The following is a 27,937-nucleotide window of genomic DNA, read 5'->3' as shown; positions in this document are numbered from 1 at the left end:
TGCGCTGGTGTTGTGTGTGTGTGTGTGTGTGTGTGTGCCTTGCACTGGTGTCGTGTGTGTGCCTTGCACTGGTGTCGTGTGTGTGCCTTGCACTGGTGTCGTGTGTGTGCCTTGCACTGGTGTCGTGTGTGTGCCTTGCACTGGTGTCGTGTGTGTGCCTTGCACTGGTGTCGTGTGTGTGCCTTGCACTGGTGTCGTGTGTGTGCCTGCGCTGGTGTGTGTGTGCCTGCGCTGGTGTGTGTGTGCCTGCGCTGGTGTGTGTGTGTGTGTGCCTGCGCTGGTGTTGTGTGTGCCTGCGCTGGTGTGTGTGTGTGTGTGTGCCTGCGCTGGTGTCGTGTGTGTGCCTTGCACTGGTGTCGTGTGTGTGCCTTGCACTGGTGTCGTGTGTGTGCCTGCGCTGGTGTGTGTGTGCCTGCGCTGGTGTGTGTGTGCCTGCGCTGGTGTGTGTGTGTGTGTGCCTGCGCTGGTGTTGTGTGTGCCTGCGCTGGTGTGTGTGTGTGTGTGTGCCTGCGCTGGTGGCGTGTGTGTGCCTGCACTGGTGTGTGTGTGTGTGTGCCTGCGCTGTTGTGTGTGTGTGTGTGTGCCTGCGCTGGTGGCGTGTGTGTGCCTGCACTGGTGTGTGTGTGTGTGTGCCTGCGCTGTTGTGTGTGTGTGTGTGTGCCTGCGCTGGTGTGTGTGTGTGTGTGTGCCTGCGCTGGTGTGTGTGTGTGTGCCTGTGCTGGTGTGTGTGTGTGTGCCTGTGCTGGTGGCGTGTGTGTGCCTGCGCTGGTGGCGTGTGTGTGCCTGCGCTGGTGGCGTGTGTGTGCCTTGCGCTGGTGGCGTGTGTGTGCCTGCGCTGGTGTTGTGTGTGTGTGTGTGTGTGTGTGTGTGCCTTGCACTGGTGTCGTGTGTGTGCCTTGCACTGGTGTCGTGTGTGTGCCTTGCACTGGTGTCGTGTGTGTGCCTTGCACTGGTGTCGTGTGTGTGCCTTGCACTGGTGTCGTGTGTGTGCCTTGCACTGGTGTCGTGTGTGTGCCTTGCACTGGTGTCGTGTGTGTGCCTGCGCTGGTGTGTGTGTGCCTGCGCTGGTGTGTGTGTGCCTGCGCTGGTGTGTGTGTGTGTGTGCCTGCGCTGGTGTCGTGTGTGTGCCTGCGCTGGTGTGTGTGTGCCTGCGCTGGTGTGTGTGTGCCTGCGCTGGTGTGTGTGTGTGTGTGCCTGCGCTGGTGTTGTGTGTGCCTGCGCTGGTGTGTGTGTGTGTGTGTGCCTGCGCTGGTGTCGTGTGTGTGCCTTGCACTGGTGTCGTGTGTGTGCCTTGCACTGGTGTCGTGTGTGTGCCTGCGCTGGTGTGTGTGTGCCTGCGCTGGTGTGTGTGTGCCTGCGCTGGTGTGTGTGTGTGTGTGCCTGCGCTGGTGTTGTGTGTGCCTGCGCTGGTGTGTGTGTGTGTGTGTGCCTGCGCTGGTGGCGTGTGTGTGCCTGCACTGGTGTGTGTGTGTGTGTGCCTGCGCTGTTGTGTGTGTGTGTGTGTGCCTGCGCTGGTGGCGTGTGTGTGCCTGCACTGGTGTGTGTGTGTGTGTGTGCCTGCGCTGTTGTGTGTGTGTGTGTGTGCCTGCGCTGGTGTGTGTGTGTGTGTGTGCCTGCGCTGGTGTGTGTGTGTGTGCCTGTGCTGGTGTGTGTGTGTGTGCCTGTGCTGGTGTGTGTGTGTGTGCCTGTGCTGGTGTGTGTGTGTGTGCCTGCGCTGGTGGCATGTCTGGATCTGTCTGGCGCATATGCATCTCTGTCTGGTTGCTGTCGGGGGTGGGGTGTGTGTGTGTGTATATTTGTGAGTGTCTGTGTGCATGTGGATATGTGTGTGTGGTGATGCGTTGCGTGCCGTGGTGTGTTTATAATGTAAACATGCGTGTGACTCGCTAATCACACACACACACATCGAAACTACAAGCAGAAGGCGGCCGTTTGAGCCTGCTCCACCATCCATTATAATCATGGCTCACCATCAAATTCAATATCCTGACTCTACAACCTCCTCTCCACCCCCCCCCCCGCCCACCCACCCACTGCCCCCATATCTCTTAACCCCCTTTTCCCTCCACAGCGATATCTCAACCCACACAAGAACAGCTTGTTCCCTGCTGCTGTCAGACTTTAGAATGGACCTACCTCGCATTAAGTTGACCTTTCTCTGCACCCTCGCTGTGACTGTAACACTACATTCCGCACCCTCTCCTTTCCTTCTCTACGAACGGTATGCTTTGTATAGGGCACCAGAAACAATACTTTCCATGGTATACTAATACATGTGATAATAAATCAAATCTAATTTCTTCTTGAAATCACACAACGTTTTGGCCTCAACTACTTTCTGTGGGAGTGAACTCCACACATTCCCCACCCTCTGGCTCCCACCTCAGTTCTAGAAGGTTTACCCCTTATCCTCAAACCATGACCCTGAGTTCTGGACTCTCCCCACCATGGGGAACATTCTTTCTGAGTCTACCCTGTCTAACTCGGTTAGAATTTTGTAAGTTTCTATGAGATTCCCCTCTCGCACTTCTGAACTCCAGTGAATATAATCCTAACCGACTTAATCTCTCCTCATATGACAGACCTGCCATCCCAGGAATCAGCCTGGTAAACCTTCACTGCGTTCCCTCTACAGCAAGGACATCCTTCCTCGGATAAGGACACCAAAACTGCACACAGGTGTGGCCTCACCAACGCCCTGTACAATTGCAGCAAAACATTCCTATCCCGATATTTAAATCCTCTCGCTACGAAAACCAACAAACCGTTTGCTTTCTTTACTGCCTGCTGTACCTGCACGCTTACTTTTAGCGACTGATGCTGTGAATGTAGTTTGGAAACAGAAAATGCTGGAAAAGCTCAGCAAGTATTTAAATTGAGAGAAACAGAGTTAATGTTTGGACTTCACTCTGCTCTTTGTTCCGTGTACTTCTACTGAAATGAGTGTGAGGGGCCGAACGTGTTGTTATTAAAACACCTTTCGACAGTCACAGTTATGTTGTCACTGACGCAAGGCTTTAGTGTAGAACTCCAAGGCCTCTGTCCCTGAATTCCCGGAGCAAACAACACGTTTGCATTTATATAGCATCGTTCCGCGTGCTCGGGACATCGATTGGAATTCTCTTTATGGTTCAGTCTCTGTGAGATTGGGAGCTGGGGTTGTTGGCAGGCAGGGAGCACCCACAGGCAGTTAATCTCTCCGGGAGGAGAGAGTGGCATCACCACGGGGAAACCCCCCCCCCCCTTCACACCCACAGAGAGAAGCACAGAATCATTTACATCTGACCTCAGCCTGAAACTCACCCAAAAGGTGGCACCTCTGACACAACAGCACTCTCTCAGTAGCTCACTGGAGTCTCAACGGTTAGGTGCATTGGCCGTGTTAAATTCCCTCACAGTTGTACCCGAGCAGACGCCGGAGTGTGGCGACGCGGGGATTCTCAAGTAACTTCATTGCAGTGTGAATGTAGGCCTACTTTCTTCGATTCATTCACTTGCTGGCCAGCATTGACTGCCCATCCCTAGATGCCCGAGGGCAGCTGAGACTGGCACATTCTCCACTCTACAGCTGTGGCTACTCCTTAGTGGCTGCTGCTGGGAGCTCCCGGGGATGGGGAAGGCACTATAGGAATGCAGGCTGTCTTCTCTACGTTGGGCCCAAAGGCAGCTGGACGAGAGTTTGGGTTTGAGTGAGGGTGTGCGAGGCACTGGCAGGAAGAGCAGCCGCGACCAGGATTACCCCAGCGATCACAGATTGAGCGCGTCTGAAGATGAGCAGAAGCAACGGCAATCGTTCAGTTGCCGTGTCTGAGAGGAGCTGGAGCTTTCTGTTTGTACTTTTCACCGCAGCCATAGAACCAGAGGAAAGCGTGACGATCTGGAACGCGCTGCCTCTCAGGGTGGAAGAGGCAGGTCCAATGGTAACTTTCAAAAGGGTAAACCTTGTGAAAGGATAATAAAATGCACAAAGCAGTGTGAAGGGAGGAGGTGGCGACTGGGTGGATTCTTCCCAGGGCTGCAGCAGTCTCGATGAACAGAATGGCCTTCTCTGTCCCCGGGTGATTCCACGATTTGGATGATCGGTCGACGTTTCCCCGGCAAACTTCAAGATAAGTCACAGCAACAAGTCCACAGTGGCCATACAGTTGAGAAGGAGGCCGTTCGGCCCATCCAGTCCAATGTGCGGGTTAGGTGGATTGGCCATTCTAAATTAGTGTCAGGGGGATTAGCCAGGTCAATGAGGGTTACGGGAAAAGGGCCTGGGTAGGATTGTGGTTGGTACGGACTTGATGGGCCGAATGGCCTCCTTCTGTACTGCAGGGATTCGATGATTCTAAGTCTGCACTGACATTCAAAGAGCACCTTACCCTCTGCCTTATCCCTGAAACCTCCCTGCTTACCCCTTCGATAGAATCACTCCAGTGTAGGAAGAAGCCATCCAGCCAATCAACTATCCACCTACTCCTACCCATGTCCACTATCCCGCCCCCCCCACCCTATCCCCGTAACCCCACGCATTTACCACAGCCAATCCCCCGAAACCTACATATCCTTGGACACAGAGAGGCAATTTAACGTGGCCAATCCGCACATCTTTGGAGGAAACCAGAGCACCCGGAGGAAACCCACGCAGACACGGGGAGAATGTGCGAGCTCCGCACAGACAGTGACCCAAGGCTGGAATCGAACCCGGGTCCCTGGCGCTGTGAGGCAGCAGGGCTAACCACTGTGCCACCATGCCCGCCATGACTCTCTTGTGTCCGCCCCACACCCAACCAGGGGAAGCTGGTCAGACAGAGTGGGCACAGGCTCTTTGACCTCCATCTTCCTCTGATTGCATCACATGTGACTCGTGTGGAAGTTTAGAAAGAATGGTAATGAACACAGAAAAAGTACTGAGCAGGACCTGTGGAGAGAGGAACAGAGGTAATGTTTTGAGCCCAATGTGCCTCTTCATTGGAACTCAATCAGAAATCAAAGAAAGATCACTTTCTAATATTAGTTTATGGGATGTGGGTGTCATTGGCTAGGCCAACATTTATTGCCCAATCCTAATTGCCCTTGAGAAGGTGATGATGGGCCACCTTCTTGAACCACTGCAGCCCATGTGGGTGTAGGTGCACCCACAGTGCTGTTAGGGAGGGAGTTCCAGCAGTTTGACGCAGTGAAGGAACAGCCGATATATTTCCAAGTCAGGATGGTGAGCGGCTTGGCGAGGACCTTCCATACTGGATTGGAAACATTAGCTCGAATTCTCTCTCCACAGATGCTGCTGAACATTTCCAGCACTTTGTGTCTGTTTCACATTTCCAGCATCTCGCTCTCATTCCAGAAACAGGCCACTCTGCCCCACAAATCCGTGCTGTACGGACACCTTCTCCCACCCCTCTTCATCTAACCTAATTAGCTTCCTCTGAAATGCATCGTTGCTATCTACCTCAACCTATGGGGAGATGGCGGCGTGGCGATATTGTCACTGGGTAAGTAATCCCAGGCAAATGCTCTGGGGCGTGGGTTCAAATCCCACCACAGGGCCAGTGGAAATTAAATTCAAATGGAATATAAAAGAAAGCGGATCGCGGTAATAGTGATGCTGAAATCATTGTCAGTTGTCGTAAAAACCCAGTCAAGGGTGATGGTTAGGTTGCTGCTTACAGTGTCTGCACACAGTCCTGTGTTCGCCAGGTTAACACCTCATTTTTAGACATTGCTCATGGACTCTTCATTGGATCAGAGCTGAATCATGGTTCGAAAGGAGGGATATATTTGATTTATTATTGTCACATGTATTAGTATACAGTGAAAAGTATTATTTTTTGCGTGCTATTCAGACAAAGCATACCATTCATAAAGAAGGAGAGGAGAGAGTACAGAATGTAGGGTTGCAGTCATAGCTAGGGTGTAGAAAAAGATCAACTTCGTGCAAGATAGGTCCATGCTGGTGACAGCAGGGGAGAAGCTGTTCTTGAGTCGGTCGGTACGTGACCTCAGACTTTTGTATTTTTTTCCCGAAGGAAGAAGGTGGAGGAGAGAATGTCTGGGGTGCGTGGGGGGGTCCTTGATTACGCTGGCTGCTTTTCCCCGAGGCAGCGGGAAGTGTAGACAGAGTCAATGGGTGGGAAGCTGGTTTGAGTGATGGATTGGGCTACGTTCACGACCCTCTGAAGTTTCTTGTGGTCTGGATATACTGGGTAAGAAGTCTCACAACACCAGGTTAAAGCCCAACAGGTTTTGTGAGAACCTGGTGTTGTGTGTCTACCCCAGTCCAACGCCGGCATCTCCACACCCTGGATACACTGGGCCATGAGGTTACAGACTGTGCTTGGGTATAATTCTGCTGCTGATACTGCCACGTGGGTGTTTAGGGCAGAGAGACATGCGCTGAGTGGGTGAGGATTGTGGCGGGGGGTCGGGGAGCAGTTGTTGGAAGAAATAACTGGATGACCCAGGTACTTTGTTCATTTGCTCCCTTCCCCTTCCCATCCGGAGGATGTTTCTGGAGTAAGCCTGTGTGTGTTGAGGGTGACACTGGGTGCGAGCAAGTTTCCCTGGCGCCTGGTCAAAAGGCGATGAGTGCAATCAGCAGGCAATTCCACCGTGAGGGCATCGTAGGCGAGCCCGACCCTATCCCCACCCAGTGCTAGAAGTGACCACTTCCAGTAGATCGGCGTGGCTAAATCCACAGGCGTACACTAGTGTACAGAGTTGAACTCAGCCCCCTGTATCGTCACCAGGACTGTTGGCTATCTCTTTATCTTGTGTTGCTGTCAGCTGTGTTGCGTTCTGTTTAGACACAAAAGTTCTTTCTGGATTTCCAAATACAGGAACGCTGCTTTTAAATGTGCAATGTGTGTGGAAATTGCCTTAGAAATCTTGGGACAGCAATCCAAACCCCCTCTCCCCTTCCCCAAACAGTGAGAGACACACAAGGTAGGTGAGGGAGAGGGCAGCTCCTGCAGCCTGCCGTGTTAACCTGGCGTGTCAGAGTGGGGCGACTGATTGGAACCACAGGGTGAGAATTAAACCCACGCCAAACTGCGACAGTCCCGGAATCAAACCCTGTGGGGGTGACGGTTGTTTTGACCCCTTCCTCGGTGTGAGCTGAAAGGGTTAAACCTCCCCCCCCTCCCCACACACAGGCTTCAGCTTCACCTGGGCCAGCGGATTGGCGGGACTCTGATCTGACAGCTGATAACACAAGCGGCTGCAATCGCAGGAGCGAAATCAGGGCACTTTCGGAATGTTTCAGCAAGCTCCTCCCCACCCCACACACAGCCCAAACCACCGCTGGGGTAACAACAGCAGCAACAACATTTTGTGAAGTAACAAAAGGGCAAAGCCGCGAAGTGTGTGTGTGTGTGTGTGTGTATCTGAGACTTTCTCAAGATCTAGGGAGCAGCCTCATGTACGAACAAGGAAGTCTTTTTTTTTAAGCTAACCTTTGTGTTTATCCTGGGTTTTGAATGCAAGGACTACTTATCACAGATCACATTGTGAAGCACTATGAAAGGAATCTAAATGACTCTTGCTTCCTGCTCTCAGCCGTGCTTGGCTGCCGAGAGGGGCATGACTACCTCCAAGAGGAAAGCGTTAACGGAGGAAGTCTAGCAATAGGAGCTGCTTTTGGTTCCCAAAAGCTTTGATCTGGTCAGGTGTGATTAGACACACCAGCCCCTGCGACAGAGGACCTGCTCCCCCTAGGCCCCGTAGTGTCCCTCTGACCTCCCCCCCGCCCCCTCTACCTGCCCTCACCCACCATATGGAGGGACCCTGAGCTTTGTCTAAGAGAGATGGAAACACTCAGAGAGTCTGTTGTCCATTTGGCTCTTCAGATGTCGACCTACAAACGAGCCACCTTTGACGAGGACGACCTGATCGATTCCACTGTTGATGAGGTGTACCCCGAGGGCCATCAGGTAGGACATTTCAAAACTTGCCACCAAAAACTGTCGCTGCATGTTCTTTCCCCCCGCCACGCACCCCTTTTCAAAACTTACTGCACCCCCCAATCTCTCTACTCTTCCCTAACACTGAACCCCACTTCCATAGCGACTAAAATGCTATCACCTCGCGCGCACTGCAAACTCTCTGCAACCGTTTTCCCTTCAAGCTTCCCTGAACCGCGATATTCCCGCATCTTTCTTTGATTCTCTTTGCTGGGGCGACACTTCCGCCCCCTTATCCCTCGACATCGCTTCCCTCTCCTCTATCCTCCGCAGCGGGGTTCGGGGTCGGGGGAGCGGGAATGACCTGTACAATTTTGGGAGTGTGCAGCGTACGCCCGCGAATGTTGTCAGGATTACGGATGTCACTGGCGACATCAGTTTTTCTCGCCCTTGAAGGGGTGGTGGTGAAGATGCCAGCTTGAAATCAAGCGTGTGACTTGCTGGACCATTTCGGAGGGCAGGTTAAGAGTCTCCCACTTTCCCATGGGCCGGACCAGGTAAGGATTCCCTTCCTGAAAGGGTCTGACGATAAATGGCAGTTTTATAGTCAGAATTACTCATTTTTAATTCCAGTCCATTTTTGAATATTTCAGATTTTATTAATTGACTTTAAATTTCCAACGGAGTGGGGTTTGAACCCCTGTCCCCGAGATCATTAACCTGACCCGCTGGGTTACTAAACCAGTGACGGTACCACTTTACCTTCCTTCAGAGGCCGTCATTCACAAGGCAATGTCAGTGACACAGGGACTGATCGGTTCCTGTTCAGGATGTCAACTCTAGATGAATCCCCCCATCCCCGTCCTTCCGATGCCTTTGGCAGGAGGTTTTGTTTTTAAGTTTAAAGTTTATTTATTATTGTCACAAGTAGGTTTACATTGCCACTGCAATGAAGTTACTGTGAAAATCCCCTAGTCGCCACACTCCACTGAGGGAGAATTTAGCACGGCCAAGGCACCTAATCAGCGTGTGTTTAGACTGTGGGAGGAAACTGGAGCACCCGGAGGAAACCCACGCAGACACAGGGAGAATGTGCAGACTCCGCACAGACCTGAGCCAGGAATTAAACCCAGGTCCCTGGCGCTGTGAGGCAGCAGTGCCAGCCCCTGTAGCACCATGCAGGGGCTACTGAGTAAAGTTCAGGAGAGGGAACTGCAGCTTATCACCCACTTCATTCTCCACTCCCCCCACCCCCCCCCAACTTCACAATCCTCCCCAAAGCCTGTGCCGAGACCAGTGACAATCAGCAGTTAAGCTGAGACACTTGGACATAGCCCAGGGGGGTGGGTAGGAAGGCAGTGGTGGCGTTTGAGTTTAGGCGTGTTTTAACTTCCCAGCCCTTCGCAATCCAATCACGTGGCAACCACTTTTTAACTTGATAGGTTAGTGTGATTATTAGTTTAATGAATTTGCATTGGTGACATATAGAAACATGAATGTGTTCCTGGAATTCTACCCCCACCTTCCTCTTGATTGGAGATACTGAAACACAAGATGCGCTTGAGTAAACAAATGAAACTTAATAAGTCCTCTGACTGTTCGTCACCAACATCCCAGCTGGTGATCCGAGCTGAGTAATCCCATTGCTGACTTTGGGAATATGGTAAGAGGAGCATGCAACTGGGATCAGGTTTTGGGGCGTCTAGATGTCAAGTTGAGCTGATGGGTCAGGGTGCTTGATCAGCAGGGTGAGAGGGGTAAATATTCCAAAATGCTGCAACAGAAACAGCAAGCCGGGCACGGTAGCACAGTGGGTTAGCACTGCTGCTTCACAGCTCCAGGGACCTGGGTTCGATTCCCGGCTCGGGTCACTGTCTGTGTGGAGTTTGTACATTCTCCCCATGTCTGCGTGGGTTTCCTCCGGGTGCTCCGGTTTCCTCCCGCAGTCCAAAGGTGTGCGGGTTAGGTTGACTGGCCGTGCTAAGATTGCCCGTTAGCGTTCTGGAAGGCTTAGGTTAGAGGGATTAGCGGGTAAAATGTGTAGGGATACGGGCCTGGGTGGGATTGTGTTCGGTGCAGACTCGATGGGCTGAAGGGCCTCTTTCTGCGCTGTAGGGTTCTACCATTCTATGATAGCTCGAACTGAGTTGAATGGGGTTTGGAGGGCGGGAGAGTGTTGGATGAGAGAATGAGCTGCTGTTCCTTGAATTCCCCTCGTGATGACTTTAGCTTCATTTGGAAAAGTGTGGGAAGCAGAAGGGCAGTGCCGACAGAGACTGGGACGGGGAATTAAAGGGGCAGAAACCTGACTCCGTGCTGACTGAATGGGCCACCGGCTCTGAGTTTGGCTTGCCCCCGTGTTGAGGCTTGAACTCAGGACGCTGAATCACTCTCTCACATGAGTGCGGGGGCTCCATGCAGTGGGGAAGGGGGAGGGTAAAGGGAAGGCGAGCATGGGAAGGCGTCAAGGGAGGGGACAGGGTGTCGGAGTGGACTCTTATCTTGGGAAAGGGTTAACCCCTTCCACTTTAGACCCGATTTGTATGTTAGTTGTTTAATAGCATTCGCCGGGATATATATATGAAGGTGGCACTGGCAGAGGTGGTTGTATGTGGAGTGGTAAAAGGGAATAAAGTGAAGGCATCACCTTTATTATTGGACTGCGACTGAGAGGCTGAGCATTGCAGAGTGCGCCAGGGTGGCACTGAGGGAACCATCCGTGAAAGCAGCGGGGTGCGGGGCTGTGGGGGGGGGGTGCTGTTTGTGTCGGTAACTGGTAAACTCGGTGGGGTGTAAGGAAGGTTGTAACGCGCTGAATTGGGGCACGTGCCAAGTGGCGGCTGTTTTGCAAAGTTGCACTGGGGAGAGGGCAGAGGGGACCTGACCCGGGCTGGAGGGTTCCAGCTGTGAAGTGAGGCTGGGGCAGAGAAGGCTGAGGCACCGGCGGGGGAACCTGACTGAGGTGAACGACATTGAGAGGTGCATAGATAGAGTGGACAGGAAGAATCATTCCCCTTCGAGGGGAATAGTAGAGGGGAACAGAGGGGTTAGTAATCGGGGGCGCAGGTTTAAGGGAAGGAGCGGGAGATTTAGAGGGGATTTGAGGAAAACCTTTTTCACCCAGAGAGTGGTGGGAATCTCGCTGCCTGAAGGGGTGATAGAGACGGGGGACCCTCATAACATTTAAGAAGCAGTTAGCTGAGTATTCGAACTGACACAGCACTCAAGGCTACGGACTAAGTGCTGGAATATGGGATGAGAATAAATAGATGCTTGATGGTTGGCACAAACTTGATGGGCTGAAGGGCCTCTTACTGTGCTGTTAAACTCTTGACTCGAAGGGCTTTTTGTTCGTCAAGGTTTCACAGTCGGAAGGTGAGTGGAGGGTGTGTCTCTGGTTAAGTAGGAGGCTGGGATAATGGGATAGCAATGGCTGCTTGATGCCAGGAGGACAGCCACACTGGTGAACTAAGCTAATGGTATGCCGTGCAGGTATTTCGATAGAGTGCTGGTGGACCGTGGGGAGCCGAGGCAAGTTTTCAGAAAGTTTGATGGAGTGGCAGAGCGATACGGCAGGAAACGGACATCTCGACAGAGAAATAATGTCACGGGGGAGCAGAGTGCGTCAGAGAAACGAGAGAGCCACAGAGTTCCCTGGCAGAGAGCAGACTGTGTGGGAGGTTTGAGAAAGGACCCTGACCCCGCACTGGCTCTGAGTCAGCAAACCGCCTTCTCCAAAGGCCCCGCCAATGGCATTGTGATTTGGAGTTACTCCTTGTGCTTTTGGTTTTAACAGTGACGCGCTGCTGAGGTACCCTCTCCCCCCAGATCAGAGGGTCATAGGTCCGAACCCCACACTGAGAGCACAAAACCCATGTTGGCACCTCAGTGCGGTGCTGTGGGAGTGTGACACTGTTGGAGGCGCCACCTGTCAAGAGGAGATTGCTACACAAAATCCGTTCTCTCTCATGAATGTTTCCATGGCATTGTTCAAAGTGCGGGGCCAATATTTATCCCAAAGGCACTTAAAAAAAACACATTGACTTGTTGTTGCTAGTGGGATCGTAAACTGCCTGCCTTTTCATTGTGTGACAACACTTCAGAAGTATTTCACCAGCTGCCAAGCTCTTTGGGATGACCTGACACTCCGATCGGCGCTATGTCAAGGCAGCTCCTTCCGTCCATTCCCCTTTTCCTGATCCTTTCCGTTGCAAACCCGGGGCTGACACTGGGTACGGTGCAGAGGGAGTGCTGCGCAGTCAGAGGTGCCCAGTTTGTCTCGGGCGGGGAGAAGAGATCCCGTGGTGCGATGCAAAGATCAGGGAATGGTATCCTGACTAAAACCACCCAAAACCGACAAACTTATCATCCGTCCCGTTGCTGGGGGCTGTTGCAAAAATAATTCATTGACATTAACCACGCTCAGACATTCTGAGGACATGAAAGTGACTGTGTAGGCGCAAGGACGTTTTAGCATGCTCCCATCAAGAGACATTTGACACAGTGGTTTAGCACTGCTGCCTCACAGCGCCAGGGACCTGGGTTCGATTCCCGGCTTGGGTCACTGTCTGTGTGGAGTCTGCACGTTCTCCCCATGTCTGCGTGGGTTTCCTCCAAGTGCTCCAATTTCCTCCCAAGTCCAAAGATGTGCAGATTAGGTTGATTGGCCGTGCTAAATTGCCCTTTACTGTCCAAAAATTGGGGGGATTGGTGGGGTAAACTTATGGAATTATATGGCTAGGACTTGGGTAAGATGCTCTGTTTGAGAGTCAGTGCAGACTTGATGGGCCAAATGACCACCTCATGCACTGTAGTGATTTTATGACATTCCTTTTATCCGTCTCTGGGTTCCTTCTGCACAGTTAAATTAGCCGAATGCGGGGCAAGGAAGGTGGATCCGAGACGGTGCTCTCAGTATATTTAACTTGTGTTTGGAAAAAAAAGACCTCTCTTTAAAAATAAAAGCATTCGCCCTAACGTGGTCATTCTCATTGCTCCCAAACTGACCTCTTGTGCTGGAGAGCCAGGGGGAGTGTGAGGGTTGCCACGAGCATTCAAGATGCTAGCCACCAGTTTGGAGATTAATGATAGCTTAACAGTGCACCATCCCCTGCAAGCCTAATGAAAGATCACTAACAGTCTGTAACGTGAGTGTGCGTTCAATAACGCCTTTCACTGCTCCCAACATGCAGAGTGTAGGAGAACATTAAGCATCCTGTAGATTGAGTATTTCCAAGTGTCGTCCACCAGCCCCAGGCACAGACAAGATACTAAGCGACTGGGACGCTGGTCAGTCTGCGTGAGCGGGAGAACAAGGCCGTTCTTTGCCTCAAGCTTGGATCTTTCAGATCGGGTGTTTGTCCTCCCTGCTGCGCTGTTCTGTCTTTGCTTTAATAGTAAATGCCCAGCCCAGATTGCGAGCCATTTTGGATCGAGGGGTTTTGGGGGTGGGGGGGGGCCCACCACAGTGCCGGTTTGAGCTCTGCGAGCTGCCCACCCACCTTCCCCGAACCCCGCTCACTTTGGGAGGGGTGGGGGCAGATCCGTCAGACAGCGCTGTGTTCATTTGTGTGGGAAATGGAGCAGTGTTGCCAAGTTGCTTGTTGTCCATCAGTCGAAGTCTGCGGCTTGTAATCTAAAATATTTCCACAAATTTGTTGGACTGACGGACAGATGAGGAAGGAATGTGAAGGAGCAGTTCGTTGGCATCTCGGGGTCTAATTTGGCTGTCCCCTTTTTGGCAGATTGGTAAAAGACAACTTGAAAACTGTGGACTCCAAATTGGAAGTAGTTCTGGCAGGAGGTGGGGGACTGGGGGGGGGGGGGGTAGTGGCTAGAATCATATAAACTTAGACAAATCCATTGAGCCCATGCCAACTCTTTTAATGGGTTATCCACGGTGGCACAGTGGTTAGCGCTGCTGCCTCACAGCGCCAAGAACAGGTTCGATTCCCGGCTTGGGTCACTGTCTGTGTGGAGTCTGCACATTCTCCCCGTGTCTGCGTGGGTTTCCTCCGGGTGCTCCGGTTTCCTCCCACAGTCCGAAAGATGTGCTGGTCGTGCTAAATTCTCCCTCAGTGTACCCGGACAGGTGCTGGAGTGTGGCAACTCGGGGATTTCCACAATAACTTCATTGCAGTGTTAATATAAGCCTACTTGTGACACTAATTAAAAAAAAAAGACTTAAAACCAGTCACTGTGGAAACCAGAAATCTGCACCAAAAAACAGAAAATGCTGGAAAATCTCGGCAGGTCTGGCAGCATCTGTGGGGAGAGAGAATGGAGCCAACAAGTTTCGAGTCTATGTGACTGTCCTTCAGAAACCTCGTGTCCTCTGGTTCCGAATCCTCTCCAATCTGTGAAATTTGTTTCTCCTCGTCTGTTCTGTCAGGTTCCCTCATCCTTCTGACCACCTCCAAAATCCACTCTTAATTTATTTGGCCCTGAAGGTAACCTCCATTCCTCGCCGAATAACTTTTTCATCCCCCGTTATCATTCTAGTAAACGCCCTGTGCACTATCTCCAAGGCCGGGACTTTTCAGATAATGGAGGGGGGGTGCATTGGCTGGAGGTGGAACCTCCGTCCCTCGTCAGCGAGGGAGGGCGTCCTGCCTCAGACAGCTGGCGGCCAATCCCATTGGCTAGCGGCCCTCTCGACCCTGCAGCGCCAGAGGTTTCGGTGGACAGAGCTGGGACTGCAAGTTGACCCCAGGCTGCCCCCACCCCCTCCCCACAAAGTCTCTTGATTCCAGGAGGAAATAAGTGCTCGGGGTCCCAGGGAGGGAAGGTGAGGCCCTGAGGCTTGGGGGGGGGGACATGAGTATTGTAGGAAAGCTCTGGGAACAGCGGGGGGGGGGGGGGAGTATGAAGTTTGCTTATTACTGTCAAAAGTAGGCTTACATTAACACTGCAATGAAGTTTCTGTGAAAATCCCCTGCTCGCCACACTCCGGCCTCTGTTCAGGTGCACCGAGGGAGAATTTAGCATCTAACCAGCACGTCCTTCGGATTGCGGGAGGAAACCGGAGCACCCGGAGGAATCCCACGCAGACACGGGGAGAATGTGCAGACTCCACACAAACGGTGACCCAAGCCGGGAATTAAACCCATGTCCCTGGCGCTGAGAGGCAGCAGCGCTAACTCAGTGCTGCCTCTAGGGGGAACATGCGAGGGAGGGTGAACCTGCAAGGGCAACTGTTGAGGCGTCCTTGTTGAAGTGTCCAATTAATGTTAATGTAGCCCCCTCCCCAGCCCCTCTCGTCACGCCTGAGGACTGAAATTGGTTACTTAGTCACTTCCCGGCCCCCTCTCCTCCCCCCCCGAACTCTTCCTGGTAGCCTGAACATTGAGGCTGGATGGAAAACAACCCTTTCATTGTCGACAGTTGGCCACCTACAGGCGTAAGTTGGGGCGGGGCGGGTCAGACCAGGCCGCCTAGGCCTCACCCCTCCCATTCTCAAATTGCAGAAAGGCTGGGCCCGACGGGAAGGCCCTCTGAGAAATTTTATAGCCCCTCCCCACCTACAAACCCCTGGGTGGGGCGTGTAAAAATCCCACCCCCAGGCCTTGGCATCTGTCCCACAGTGTAGTGCCAAACTTACAGATGGAGGAAGCTCTTTTTCCCCGGGCGGAAGAGTCAGTGACTAGGGGGGGGGGCACAGGTTTAAGGTGCGAGGGGCAAGCTTTAATGGAGATGTACGAGGCAGATTTTTTTACACGGAGGGTGGTGGGTGCCTGGAACTCACTGCTGGCGAGGGGGGAGGTAGTGGAAGCGGATACGATAGTGAGTTTTAAGGGGTGTCTGGACAACTACGTGAATAGGATGGGAATAGAGGGATAGGGTCCCCGGAAGGGCAGCGGGGGGCTCTGGTTCAGTGGGGCAGCATGGTGGGTGCAGGCTTGGAGGGCCGAAGGGCCTGTTCCTGTGCTGTAATTTTCCTTGTTCTTTATACACAACGGGGTGAATTTTAACATCTTCCCCTCGAAAGATTGGGGTCTGGGGAGATATAAAAACATTTTAGATGAGGGGCAACAAAATAATCTGCCTATTTCTGCACTTAGTGGTGGCAGGAGAGAGACAAGTTGCCACCAGGAGGTAGGTTAGTAATTGAAGTATTAAATTAAAACTGGCAGCATCTAACTTAATAAAAGCCAATTACTGCAATTGCTGGAAATTTGGAATTAAAACAAAAAAATGCTGGGAAAAAAATACCCCGCAGGCCTGGCAGTATCTGAGTGAGAGGGACAGAGTTGCCGTTTCGTGTCTGCGTGACTCTTCAGAGGTAACGAGAGGGAGAAATGTGATGGATTGTATTCTGTTTGAGAGAGGGTGGAACGAGTGGAGGGAAGTAGACCAAGGAAATCTCAGAGAGAGATTGCGCAAAGGCAGCCGAGAGAGAGAGTGTGTGTCAACGGTGGTCTTAAAGACTAAAGAAGTTGCTGACATTGGCGTAAAGACAAGAACGTGTTAATGGCAGAACAAAGATCAGCGTTCCGTGAAAGCAAAACACAGGTGACCCTGTGGGGAGGTGGGAAGGGGGGGCATTGGAACAAAAAAAATGGATTTCAAAAGGATGGGGGGATCAAGTTAGAGGACAGAGTTCATGGTCTGAACTCAGTGTTGAATCATTGAACCCTACAGTGCAGAAAGAGGCCCTTCGGCCCATCGAGTCTGCACCAAACACAATCCCACCCAGGCCCTACCCCCATATCCCTACATATTACACCCACTAATCCCTGCTACCCTGGACACTAAGGGGCAATTTCTTAGCATGGCCAATCAACCTAACCGGCACATCTTTGGACTTTGGGAGGAAACCGGAGCACCCGGAGGAAACCCACACAGACACGAGGAGAATGTGCGAACTCCACACAGACAGTGACCCGAGCCGGGAATCGAACCCAGGATCCTAGAGCTGTGAAGCAACAGTGCTAACCCACTGTGCTACCGTGCCGCCCCTGAGGGTTGTAACCTACCTAATCGGATGGTGAGGTGCTGTTCCTCCAGCTTGCGCGGGGTTCACTGGGACATTGCAGCAAGTTAAGGATGGATCTGTGGTCATGGGAGCAGGTGGTGAACTAAAATGGCAAACAACAGGAAGGTTGGGGTCCTGAGCGAAGGTGTCCTGCAAAGTGGTGACCCAGTCTGTCTGAGCTCTCTCAGATGTGGGGGAGATCACGTTGAGAGCAGCGAAAACTCCAGACCCAATTGCAAGAAGTGTAAATGGGATGTTCCTTCACCTGGAAGGAGGCTCTGGGGATTTGGCCAGGGAGGAGGTCGAGGGGCAGGTGTTACACCGTCTGCGATTGCAAGGGAAGGGAATGAGGAGTGGAGCAGGGTGCCACAGAGGGAGCGGTCCCTGCGGAATGCTGACAGGGGAGGCATAGCGAGGGCAGGGACGGTGAGGGCAGGGCAGGGCAGGGACGGTGAGGGGATGTGTTTGGTGATGGTATTGTGCTGGAGCTGGGAATGACGGAGGATGATCCTTCGGATGTGTACAGGTGGGTGCGGTGAAAGGTTTAACCTGTTTTAACCCTTTGTTGCTCAGATTTCCAGGCCTCTGGAAATCCAGCTTGTGGGCCAGGGAGAAACAAGTGTGTGGGCATCCCCTGCCCCCCACAATCACCCAAGTTGACCTCCTTCCATTGGGTAAGAGCCTGCCTGTGATCAAATTCCCCCTCCTGTAATTCCAGAGGCAGCCTCAGGCTCCCTGGAGAGAGCTGTGGCCTACTCTGGAGTGTGAGCCTGCCTGGAAGCGAAGGGAGTCGATCAGCTGTCGTCTGATTGGGTGGGGTTGGAGTTGTACGGTTCCGAGTCAAAACACCCTCAGCAAGAGGGGAAAGCTGGACTCGTGTGTCTCCTATCTGAAAATCTGCCCCTGTCAATATTAGGCCCAATACGCTGACTGAGGCCCACTCTGTCGAGATTCAGTCTGATGTCCTTGATTTTGTGTCTCTGTGACCTCAGATGTTAAAATATCGCAGCTTGTGCTTTGGCAGACATAGCTGACCTTGTCAATGTTTTAAAAACATAAGAACATAAGAAATAGGAGCAGGAGTTGGCCATCTAGCCCTTTGAGCCTGCCCCACCATTCAATAAGATCACGGCTGATCTGAAGTGGATCAGTTCCACTTTCCCGCTTGCTCCCCATAACCCTTAATTCCCCTGTCTATCAGAAACCTATCTACCCGTGACTTAAATATATTCAACGAGGTAGCCTCCACCGCTTCAGTGGGTAGAGAATTCCAGAGATTCACTACCCTCTGAGAGAAGAAGTTCCTCCTCAACTCTGTTCTAAACTGAAATCCCTTATTTTGAGGCTGTGTCCTCTAGTTCTTGTTACCTTTCTAAGTGGAAAGAATCTCTCTGCCTCTACCCTATCTAGCCCCTTCATTATCTTGTAAGTCTCTATAAGATCCCCCCACAGCCTTCTAAACTCCAATGAGTCCAGACCCAATCCACTCAATCTCTCCTCATAAGCTAACCCCCCCTCATCTCCGGTGTCAGCCTGGTGAACCAGGTTTTATGTCCTAAGTCTGATTATGAAATATGTCTCAGGGTGGTGCACAGTTCCGGTGATAACCCTCTGTGTATCGATCCCTTCACGTCAATACTGAGTGTGTATTTAAAAAGTTAAGCCTAATGTGGACCTTGTGTAGAAACTCCTACAAGTCCCTGTGTTGCCAGAATGACATTGCTGGCATTGTTCTGGCTCTGTGACATTGGGTATGTATCCGAGAGAGACTACCCAGCTCCCGTACCCTCGCCCCACACACACTGCAGCATATTAGAACTATTTGTTCAGTAAAATTCCAGTCTGAGATTGTTCCATTACTCACTTCTGACCTGCAAGTGACTTAAATTCATTGCTTTCTCCTATTGTTCGCTGACGCCCATGGTACAATATTTGAAATATTTGGGAGCTGTTTGTACGGGGCACTGACCCTGAATGGTTTTTGGTTTGTGGTATAATTACTACTTTTTCCACTCGAGCCTGAGAACTTTAGCATTTTTTTTCCCCTGTGCCCTTTGACCTCAGTCTATTGCCACTAAAGGCCTTTAGCTCCCTCCGTGATGTTTGTGACCAGGAAAAATAAGATCTTTGTTCTTATCTTTGACTACACCCATCCTGTAAATTTTAACCCGATATCCTAGATTTTTGTCAATAGATATTCATTTTTTTGTAAAAAAAATTGTATTTCATTCGTGAAATTTTTGGAGGAACGTAAAACAAAGCGTAATTATATTCAAGTTTTCTACATGAATCAAGTTGTACGCTGAGGTACAATGTGCTAGGTGTAATAGTCACTGTGTACATTCAATGCAAGTCATATAGTGTGAGGTGGTGTGTACAACTCCCAGCCGCTGTGCACCATGGCCTATTGGATAATACTAAGGTATAATTAACTGCACGGTCCACTGGCTACATTCCTTATCAACTCGGAAGCTAATGCCTTTTCCGTCCTTACTCTGAATATATACACCAGTGATGGGCACCTAGGCTACTATGGGCCACGTGAGTGTTCCTCCTTCATCTCAGTGGGCCACAAAGTTAGAATCGGGCTTGTTCACTAACCACATAAGAAATAGGAGCAGGAGTAGGCCATCTAGCCCCTCGAGCCTGCCCCGCCATTCAATAAGATCATGGCTGATCTGAAGTGGATCAGTTCCACTTTCCCGCTTTCTCCCCATAACCCTTAATTCCCCTGTCTATCAGAAACCTATCTACCCGTGACTTAAATATATTTAGCGAGGCAGCCTCCACCACTTCAATGGGTAGAGATTCAACACCCTTTGAGTGAAGAAGTTCCTCCACAACTCCGTTCTAAACTGCACCCCCCACCTTATCTTGAGGCTGTGCCCTCTAGTCCTGCTATCCTTTCTAAGTGGGAAGAACCTTTCTACCTCAATCCCATGAGTAAGATTAGGTGCATTTAACACGCGTGAAATACTTCAGAATAAGTTCGGGAAAATGCTCAATCACTCGTACGTTTTTCATCCAGTTCAAATATTGAAAACCCAGATTCAATTCTGGCCTTGGGTCACAGTCTTTGCAGAGCTTGCACGTTCTCCTCATGTCTGCATGGGTTTCCTCCAGGCGCTCCTATTTCACCCCGCAGTTCAAAGATGTGAAGGTTAGGTGCTAAATTGACCCCTAGTGTCCAAAGATATGTAAGTTTGGGGGATTAGCAGTGTAAATGTTTCATGTTACGGGGATAAGGAGAGTCCTATTGAGCAAGAACAGAAAATAAGCGTCATCTCTGACGAAGGGTCTTCCAGACTCAAAGCGTTGGCTCTATTCTCTCTCCCCGGATGCTGTCAGACCTGCCAAGATCTGCCAGCATCCTCGGTGATTCACTTTTATCTGCGCGTCATTTATCCATGTCTGAAATTGGCATGAATCCCATTGCAAACGTAAATAAGCCAATGCAAATGCAGTGTTTAACAGGAAGGTCTCCTTTGCAAAGCTGACTTGGCCTGGGACACCTGGTAGCATTTGGCACACGGGTAGTTGGGTAGAGGTGAGAAACTGCCTCCGGGTTGTCTACTGGGCTCAATCCAAGAAAGAAAGTAAGTCATGTACCAGAAGGTGGAGCTTGGCACCCCCAGGAGGCCTCTCTTGGCTCCCCCCCCGCCACCTCCCCTGGAGGAAGCAATGCAGACTGATGGCTCCCAGGCTCAGAGTTTAGCCCCTGGCCACTGGTCTCACTTGCATGGCTCCCGATCTCGCAGTGCCCGCTGTCAGTAGGCTATCCGCTCCTCAGGACCCCGATATTGGGGGAGCCTCTGGTTCAGCATTCTGGCACAAGAATTGTGCCCCTAATATCGCCCCATCCCCACTCCCCGCACCCTCCCCCCCCCCCCAACTGACCACCGTCAGTCACCCTGTGCCAAAAAATGGGCACGCCCAAATTCCTGAGCCTCATTGTGTTTTGTACTAAGCAACATTTCCTGGCTGTTTGTAATTGATTTGATTTATTATTGTCACAGAGTCATAAGGTTTACAGCATGGAAGCAGGCCCTTCAGCCCAACTTGTCCATGCCACCCTTTTTTATAAACCCCTCAGCTAGTCCAAATTGTCCGCATTTCGCCCATATCCCTCTATAGCCATCGAACTCATGTAACTTTTTAAAAGACAAAATTGTAGCCCCCTCTACTACTACCTCTGGCAGCTTGTTCCAGACACTCACCACCCTCTGTGTGAAAAAACTGCCCCTCTGAACACTTTTCTTTCTCTCCCCTCTCACCTTAAACCTATGCCCTCTAGTTTTGGACCCCCTACCTTTGGGAAAAGATATTGACTATCTAGCTGATCTGTGCCCCTCATTATTTTATAGACCTCTATAAGATTGTCCCTTAGCCTCCTTTTCTCTCCAAAGGAAAAAGTCCCAGTCTATTCAGCCTCTTATAAATCCATCCATCAAGTCCCGGTAGCATCCTCGTAAATCTTTTCTGCACTCTTTCTAGTTTAATAATATCCTTTCTCTAATAGGGTGACCAGAATTGTACACAGTATTCCAAGTGTGGCCTTACCAATGCCTTGTACAACTTCAACAAGACATTCTAACTCCTGTATTCAATGTTTGTATTACTATACAGTGAAAAGTATTGTTTCTTGCGCACAAATACTGCTCATAGAGAAGGAAAGGAGAGAGTGCAGAATGTAGTGTTACAGTACAGAAATATCAACTTAGTGCAAGGTAGGTCCATTCAAAAGTCTGATGCAGCAGGGAAGAAGCTGTTTTTGAGTTGGCTGGTAGGTGACATCAGAACTTTGTATCTTTTTCTGATGGAAAAAAGTGGAAAAGGATATGTCCAGGGTGAGTGAGGTCCTTAATTGTGCTGGCTGCTTTGCCGAGGCAGTGGGAAGTGTAGACAGACTCAATGGATGGGAGGCTGGTTTGCGTGATGGATTGGGCTACATTCACAACCCTTATAGTTTCTTGTGGTCTTGGGCAGAGCAGGAGCCCATACCAAGCTGTGATACAACCAGAAAGAATGCTTTCTATGGTGAATCTGTAAAAGTTGGTGAGAATCGTAGCAAATTTCCTTCATCTTCTGAGAAAGTAGAGGTGTTGGTGGGCTTTCTTAACTATAGTGTTGGCATGGGGGGGACCAGGACAGGTTGTTGGTGATCTGGGCACCTAAAAACCTGAAGCTCTCGACCCTTTCTAGTTCATCCCTGTTGATGTAGACAGGATGTGGGTATGCCGGCGTTGGACTGGCATAAACACAGTAAAAAGTCTGACAACACCAGGTTTTAGTCCAACCTATTTATTTGATAATATACTCACAAGCTTTCGGGGTTACCCCCTTCGTCAGGTGAATGGAGAGTTCTGGCCTCAGACAGAGCATATAAAGCACAGACAGTCTCTAAACTGTCTGTGCTTTATATGCTCTGTCTGAGGCCAGAACTCTCCATTCACCTGACGAAGGGGGTAACCCCGAAAGCTTGTGAGTATATTATCAAATAAATAGGTTGGACTAAAACCTGGTGTTGTCAGACTTTTTACGATGTAGACAGGGGCATGTTCTCCTTTATGCTTCCTGAAGTCGATGACAATCTCTTTTGTTTTGTTGACATTGAGGGAGAGATTATTGTCATCGCACCAGTTTACCAGATTCTCTATCTCATTCCTGTACTCTGTCTCATCATTGTTTGAGATCCGACCCACTACGGTGGTGTCATCAGCAAACTTGAAAATCAGGTTGGAGGGGAATTTGGCCACACACTCGTGTATAAGGAGTGTAGCAGGGGGCTGAGAACACAGCCTCGTGGGGCACCGGTGTTGAGGATGATCGTGGAGGAGGTGTTGTTGCCTATCCTTACTGAATTGTTTGGTGAAAGTTAGAGCTCACCTGAAGAAGGGGTGACGTTCCAAAAGCTCATGCTACCAAATAAACCTGTTGGACTTTAACCTGGTGTGAGATTTCTTACTGGACTTCAGTTTGCCAGGGCAGAGCGGAGAGTACATCTCTGACTGGAAAGTAAACTTTGGAGAGATGGGGATAATGGCATTACCACATGAGAGGCCAGTGTCAAAATCCAACCTACCTCTGTTACTCAAATCCCACCCAATCCCAACACAAATGTTGGCTGAATCTCACCTGGGGGAATATAGCTGCACATCTTTACAGACCTTCACCTTGGCGTAAGAACAGAAAGTGCTGGAAAAACTCTGAAGGTAGTTACAGAGAGAGACTGAGTTAACGTGTCAAGCCCAGTAGTACTCTGCTTCAGAATAGAAGCGTTCCGAAGACATAGCTTTAAATTGAGGGGTGGTAATTATAGGAGGGATGTCAGAGGTAGGCTCTTTACTCAGAGGGCAGTAAGGGCGTGGAATGCCCTGCCTGCAGCAGTTGTGGACTCGCCAACTTTAAGGGCGTTCAAATGGTCAGTGGATAGGCATCTGGATAACATTGGAATAGTTTAGGTTAGAGGGTCATTAGATTGGTTCCACTGGTCGGTGCAACATCGAGGGCCGAAGGGCCTGTACTGCGCTGGAATGTTCTATGAAGAAGAATGTTAGTGTCCTCAATTTGTCAGCCCCTGTTTCCCTCTCTCCGCAGACACTGAAGGACCTGCTGAGGTTTTTATTTCAGATTTCCAGTGTTCTCCCAGCTGTGGGGGGATCAATATTTATCCTTCATCCAGTGCTGAGGAAACAGTTACTCACTGCTCCTTGTGAGACGTTGCTTATCCTCAAACCCGCTGTCTCGTTTCCTACTCTATCATTGATTTTTTGGCTACAAAAGACTTTGGGAAGATCTGAGCTACTATAGGGCCAGGAGTAGGCCATTCAGCCCATCGAGCCTGCTCTGCCATTCAGTACAATCATGGCTGATCAGACACCTCAATGCCTCCCCCCAGTCTCGCCGCCCTCCCCCCCCCAGTCTCCCCTCCCCCCCCCCCCAGTCTCGCCGCCCTCCCCCCCCCCAGTCTCGCTGCCCTGCCCCCCCCCAGTCTCGCTGCCCTGCCCCCCAGTCTCGCCGCCCTCCCCCCACCAAGTCTCGCCACCCTCCGCCCCCCCCAGTCTCGCCGCCCTCCCCCCTCCAGTCTCGCCGCCCTCCCCCCCCCAGTCTCGCCGCCCTCCCCCCCCCAGTCTCGCCGCCCTCCCCCCCGCCCCAGTCTCGCCGCCCTCCCCCCCGCCCCAGTCTCGCCGCCCTCCCCCCCCGCCCCAGTCTCGCCGCCCTCCCCCCCGCCCCAGTCTCGCCGCCCTCCCCCCCGCCCCAGTCTCGCCGCCCTCCCCCCCCGCCCCAGTCTCGCCGCCCTCCCCCCCGCCCCAGTCTCGCCGCCCTCCCCCCCCAAGTCTCGCCGCCCTCCCCCCCCAGTCTTGCCGCCCTCCCCCCCCAAGTCTCGCCGCCCTCCCCCCCCCAGTCTCGCCGCCCTCCCCCCCCCCAAGTCTCGCCGCCCTCCCCCCCCCAGTCTCGCCGCCCTCCCCCCCCCAAGTCTCACCGCCCTCCCCCCCCCAGTCTCGCCGCCCTTTCCCTCACCCGCTCTTACCCTCCCCTATCTGCCCCCCTGCCCCAATCTCCCCACCCTCTCCCCCCCCCGCCCCGTGTTAAGTAGATCCCTCAGCCTGAGAGTGAACAAAGTCACCTGACTTTGTTACAGGCCTCGAGTGAGACACGGATGTGTGACGTGTCTGAGGCGTGGCGGATGTTTCCCCGTTAATGTCCGGGTGGGCGTTCCTTCTGCCTTCCATTGCTGGCACTGGAATCGCTGGAGTTTCCTGGGTATTTAACTGGGTTAGTGGCTTCTCTCTGCCGAGGGCCTTGTGTTAACGGTCGGGACAGTCGCAAACCTCAAACCCAAGATGACCCCTTTGTGTCTTTGACGTTTGGGCCTTCCAGTTTCTGTCGGCAGCCAGAACATCCTGATTGAATTGAAGATTCCGGGATGTGCGTTCATCTCTTTAGGATAGAGTACATTGTTGGCAACCCAAATATCTTCAATCTACCCCCAGATCCCCTGAAGGCCCTTATCTTGTGAGGGTCTCTGGCAAATCGGATCATCTTGGGTCATGAGACACTCGGCTGATATTTGCGAGGCAGGAGAGGCCCCCCACCCACCCCTCTCCTCCATCACTCGGTCTGGCCAAGGTTCACCTTCCCTGGAAACCTCCCTCCCACCTGACCACCCAGTGGCTACCCTCTTCCTGTTGACCTTTGAACTTGACGGATGAATGGTGAAAAAGCGGAAGGAAAATTTACGGGATTGACTCCAGAGATGAGGGGGTTTGTCGTGTGAAGAGAGATTGAACAACTTAGGCCTATACTCTCTGGAATTTAGAAGAATTGAGGGGGGAGATCAGCTCGAGGTGTACAAGATGACAAAAGGTGTGGACAAAGTGGACGTGGGACGGATGCTTCCGCTGGTGGGACCTTCCAGGATGAGAGGTTAGGATAAGGGGTAGCAAAATTGAAACAGGAGAAATCCCGAAGGATTGTGAATTCCCTACCCCAAAGTGTGGCAGATCCTGGGAAAAGTGAGTAAATTTGAGGAGGACTTGGACAGATTTTTAATTGGTAATGGGTTGAAGGGGAAGAGGCAGGAGAATGGGGATGAGGAGCGTATCAGCCATGGCGGAGGGTATTCGATGAGCCTAACTCTGCTCCGATATCTTATGAACTATTCCTCACGGAATCAGCATTGTCCTTGCTTCCATTTAACATTACTGTTAAGAGTCTGTGTACTGTCATCATTGCCTTAACAGTACAGAAACACCAAGTTCCTGCTGAATAATATTGCAGCTCGCACCATTGGTGTGTTACCTGCTTTTCTGGCGATGAAGGAAATAACAATTTGCGCAACCCCAGGACATCCCAAACAACATCGCGATCAGTGGAGTGCTTGCGAAATGCAATCGTGGTTGTAATGACCACCAGCGTTCTGCACACCGCAAGCTCACTTAAAACAGCAGCGAGATAGTCGTTTGCGAGTGCAGAGCCTGAGCATTGCTTGAATGAAAAGAGACATGCTGTCGAAGCATTTCGTCTTGCACTCAACAGGACAGATTCACAAGAGTACCAAATCTCAAAGGGAACAAACAACTTAATAACGCACAAGGAGAGGCTGCTGATTGGTCGGTGGCATTGTCGTGGAGAGTACACCAGGGAGCAGTTAACCGCCAGGTTGTCTTAAACTCAGATGGGGCAGGTCACCTCTGATTGGTGGAAACATTTGCCACGGACGCCCAAGTTTTTGTTTCATTGAACAAGGTGCAAGGTGTGAGCGTGTTCTCTCTGTTAATCTCGGACTCGAAGCTTCTTCTGTGCCTTTGCTATCTGGACCTTCTGATCTCTGTTGGCTGCAGGAAGAGCCCTGGTGAATTTAAGATATCAAGGTGCGCATTGAAAGAAAGAACATTTCCGCACGTTTGTGCCTTTTTCAGAACGACAAAAGCTTGGGGGGAAGGGGAGTGTGGGGGTGCAGTCCCCCATGGCAATGACTTGACCACTCAGACAACATGCTTGGTTTTCATTTAAAGAAAGTCTTGGCAGTTAACTGTTCCCTGGTGCATTCTTCATGCCTTTACTAATACGAGTCCTCTTGCCAGCCAATCAGCAACCACCCCTCATGCAGCATAAATTGTTGTTCCTTTTGATGTTCTTGCAAATCTGATCTGATAAGCTTTTGACTGTATGTCTCCAAAGAATCCCTACAAGGGCAGAAGGAGGCCATTCGGCCCATCAAGTCTGCACTCTGCCGAGGCCCCACTCTCCCATCCTATCTCTGTAACCCCATGCGTGACCAATCCACCTCCCCTAACCCGCACAGCTTTGGACAGTGGGAGGAAACCCACGCAGATGCAGGAAGGACGCACAAATTGCACGCAGACAATCGCCCGAAGCTGGAATCGAACCCTGGACCTTGGCGCCGTGAGGCAGCAGCGCTAACCGCTGTGCCACTGTCTCTTATTGTCTGCAGTAAATAACGTTTGTTTTGAAGTTATTTTGATTGGGCATTGGTCAGGTCAGTGGGGCGAAATTTCGAATGGCCCCCATGGGATCTTTTATGTACATCCGGTGGGGTTTAGTATCTCATCCGGAAACCTGCGGCAGTGCGGCACTCCCTTGGTACTACTTGGAGGAGTCAGCCCAGATGATGCTCGCTGGCGTGGGGGGGGTAGTTGAAACTGTCTACCTCAAGCAGCCAGGGTAGTGGGCAAGCCCCCCCCCCCTTGTTCAGCTTCAGGTAGCGCCACGGAACCGATTGGCAATCGGAGGTTTGTCTGTTCTACTTTTTCCTGAGAACAATGAGGGGATCGAGTTTTCAGTGACGTCAGATCGAGTATCGAATGCTAAATAAAGGAGTAATGAGTACGGGCTGTGGGTCAGGTGGAGGCTAAGATTTACATGTGTGTAGACAGGTGCTGTGTATTACACCCCAGGCTCACAGTTTGTTGCTGTTGGAATGGATTTTCTTGAGCTCAGAAGCTTCGAGGTATTTTCTTGCATTGTGGCCCATGGCGTTGCTCGCGAGTTGCTGGGGGTGTGGGGAAATCAGTGAAATACCTCACGAACGTAGTTGTTATTGGAACGTGGAGGTGTTTATGTGACCCAGAGCAGGAAGTCTGAGCAATTTTGAGTCCTTGGGGCCAACGCGGGGTCTAGTGCGGAGTCAATAGTGAAAGCATTATTGCCTGCGCAAGAATGCCCACGGTGCGTTAGCCGCCCCGCTTTGTCAGAGGCGAAGACGGAAGGCGGGCGTTTTGTGCACGATTCTTCCTCTAGCTAACCCCCGGAGAGGGTTTCAGTGTCGAAGCCTCACTGCATTAGACACACGGGCGATAGAGAGCCAAGCTTCCTGCTGGTGTAAAGGTCAGTGGCGTTTAATTTCTTTTTATTTATGTCTCATCTGAAAGACCATAGAACCCTACAGTGCAGAAAGAGGCCCTTCAGCCCATCGAGTCTGCACCGAACGCAATCCCACCCAGGCCCTACCCCCATATCCCTACATTATTATACCCACTAATCCCTCTAACCTCAGCTATTCTGGACACTAAGAGGCAATTTCTTAGCATGGCCAGTCAACCTAACCCGCACA

General features: G+C 51.4%; 1 protein-coding gene across 5 annotated transcripts in view; it reads left to right on the top strand.

The window, feature by feature from the left end:
• LOC145360086 (endothelin-converting enzyme 1-like) overlaps positions 1-27,937 on the top strand; it is a 363,484-nt gene that overhangs the window by 224,828 nt on the left and 110,719 nt on the right. For 3 of the 5 annotated variants that reach the window (XM_080215036.1, XM_080215037.1, XM_080215035.1), the window contains one exon: positions 7,833-7,916. The exons of 1 other annotated variant lie outside the window; for it this stretch is intronic. In XM_080215036.1, coding sequence (XP_080071162.1) covers positions 7,833-7,916 — 84 coding nt within the window. Of the gene's footprint in view, positions 1-7,256; positions 7,917-27,937 lie in introns of those variants that run through there. One more of the 5 variants, XM_080215034.1, reaches the window with a different exon arrangement.

Source organism: Carcharhinus amblyrhynchos, chromosome 30, assembly GCF_965287045.1.
Source record: "Carcharhinus amblyrhynchos chromosome 30, sCarAmb.v2.hapA, whole genome shotgun sequence".
Classification (NCBI taxonomy): domain Eukaryota; kingdom Metazoa; phylum Chordata; class Chondrichthyes; order Carcharhiniformes; family Carcharhinidae; genus Carcharhinus; species Carcharhinus amblyrhynchos.
Note: the sequence above shows the minus strand (reverse complement) of the source record. Positions and strands in the feature narration are given on the sequence as shown.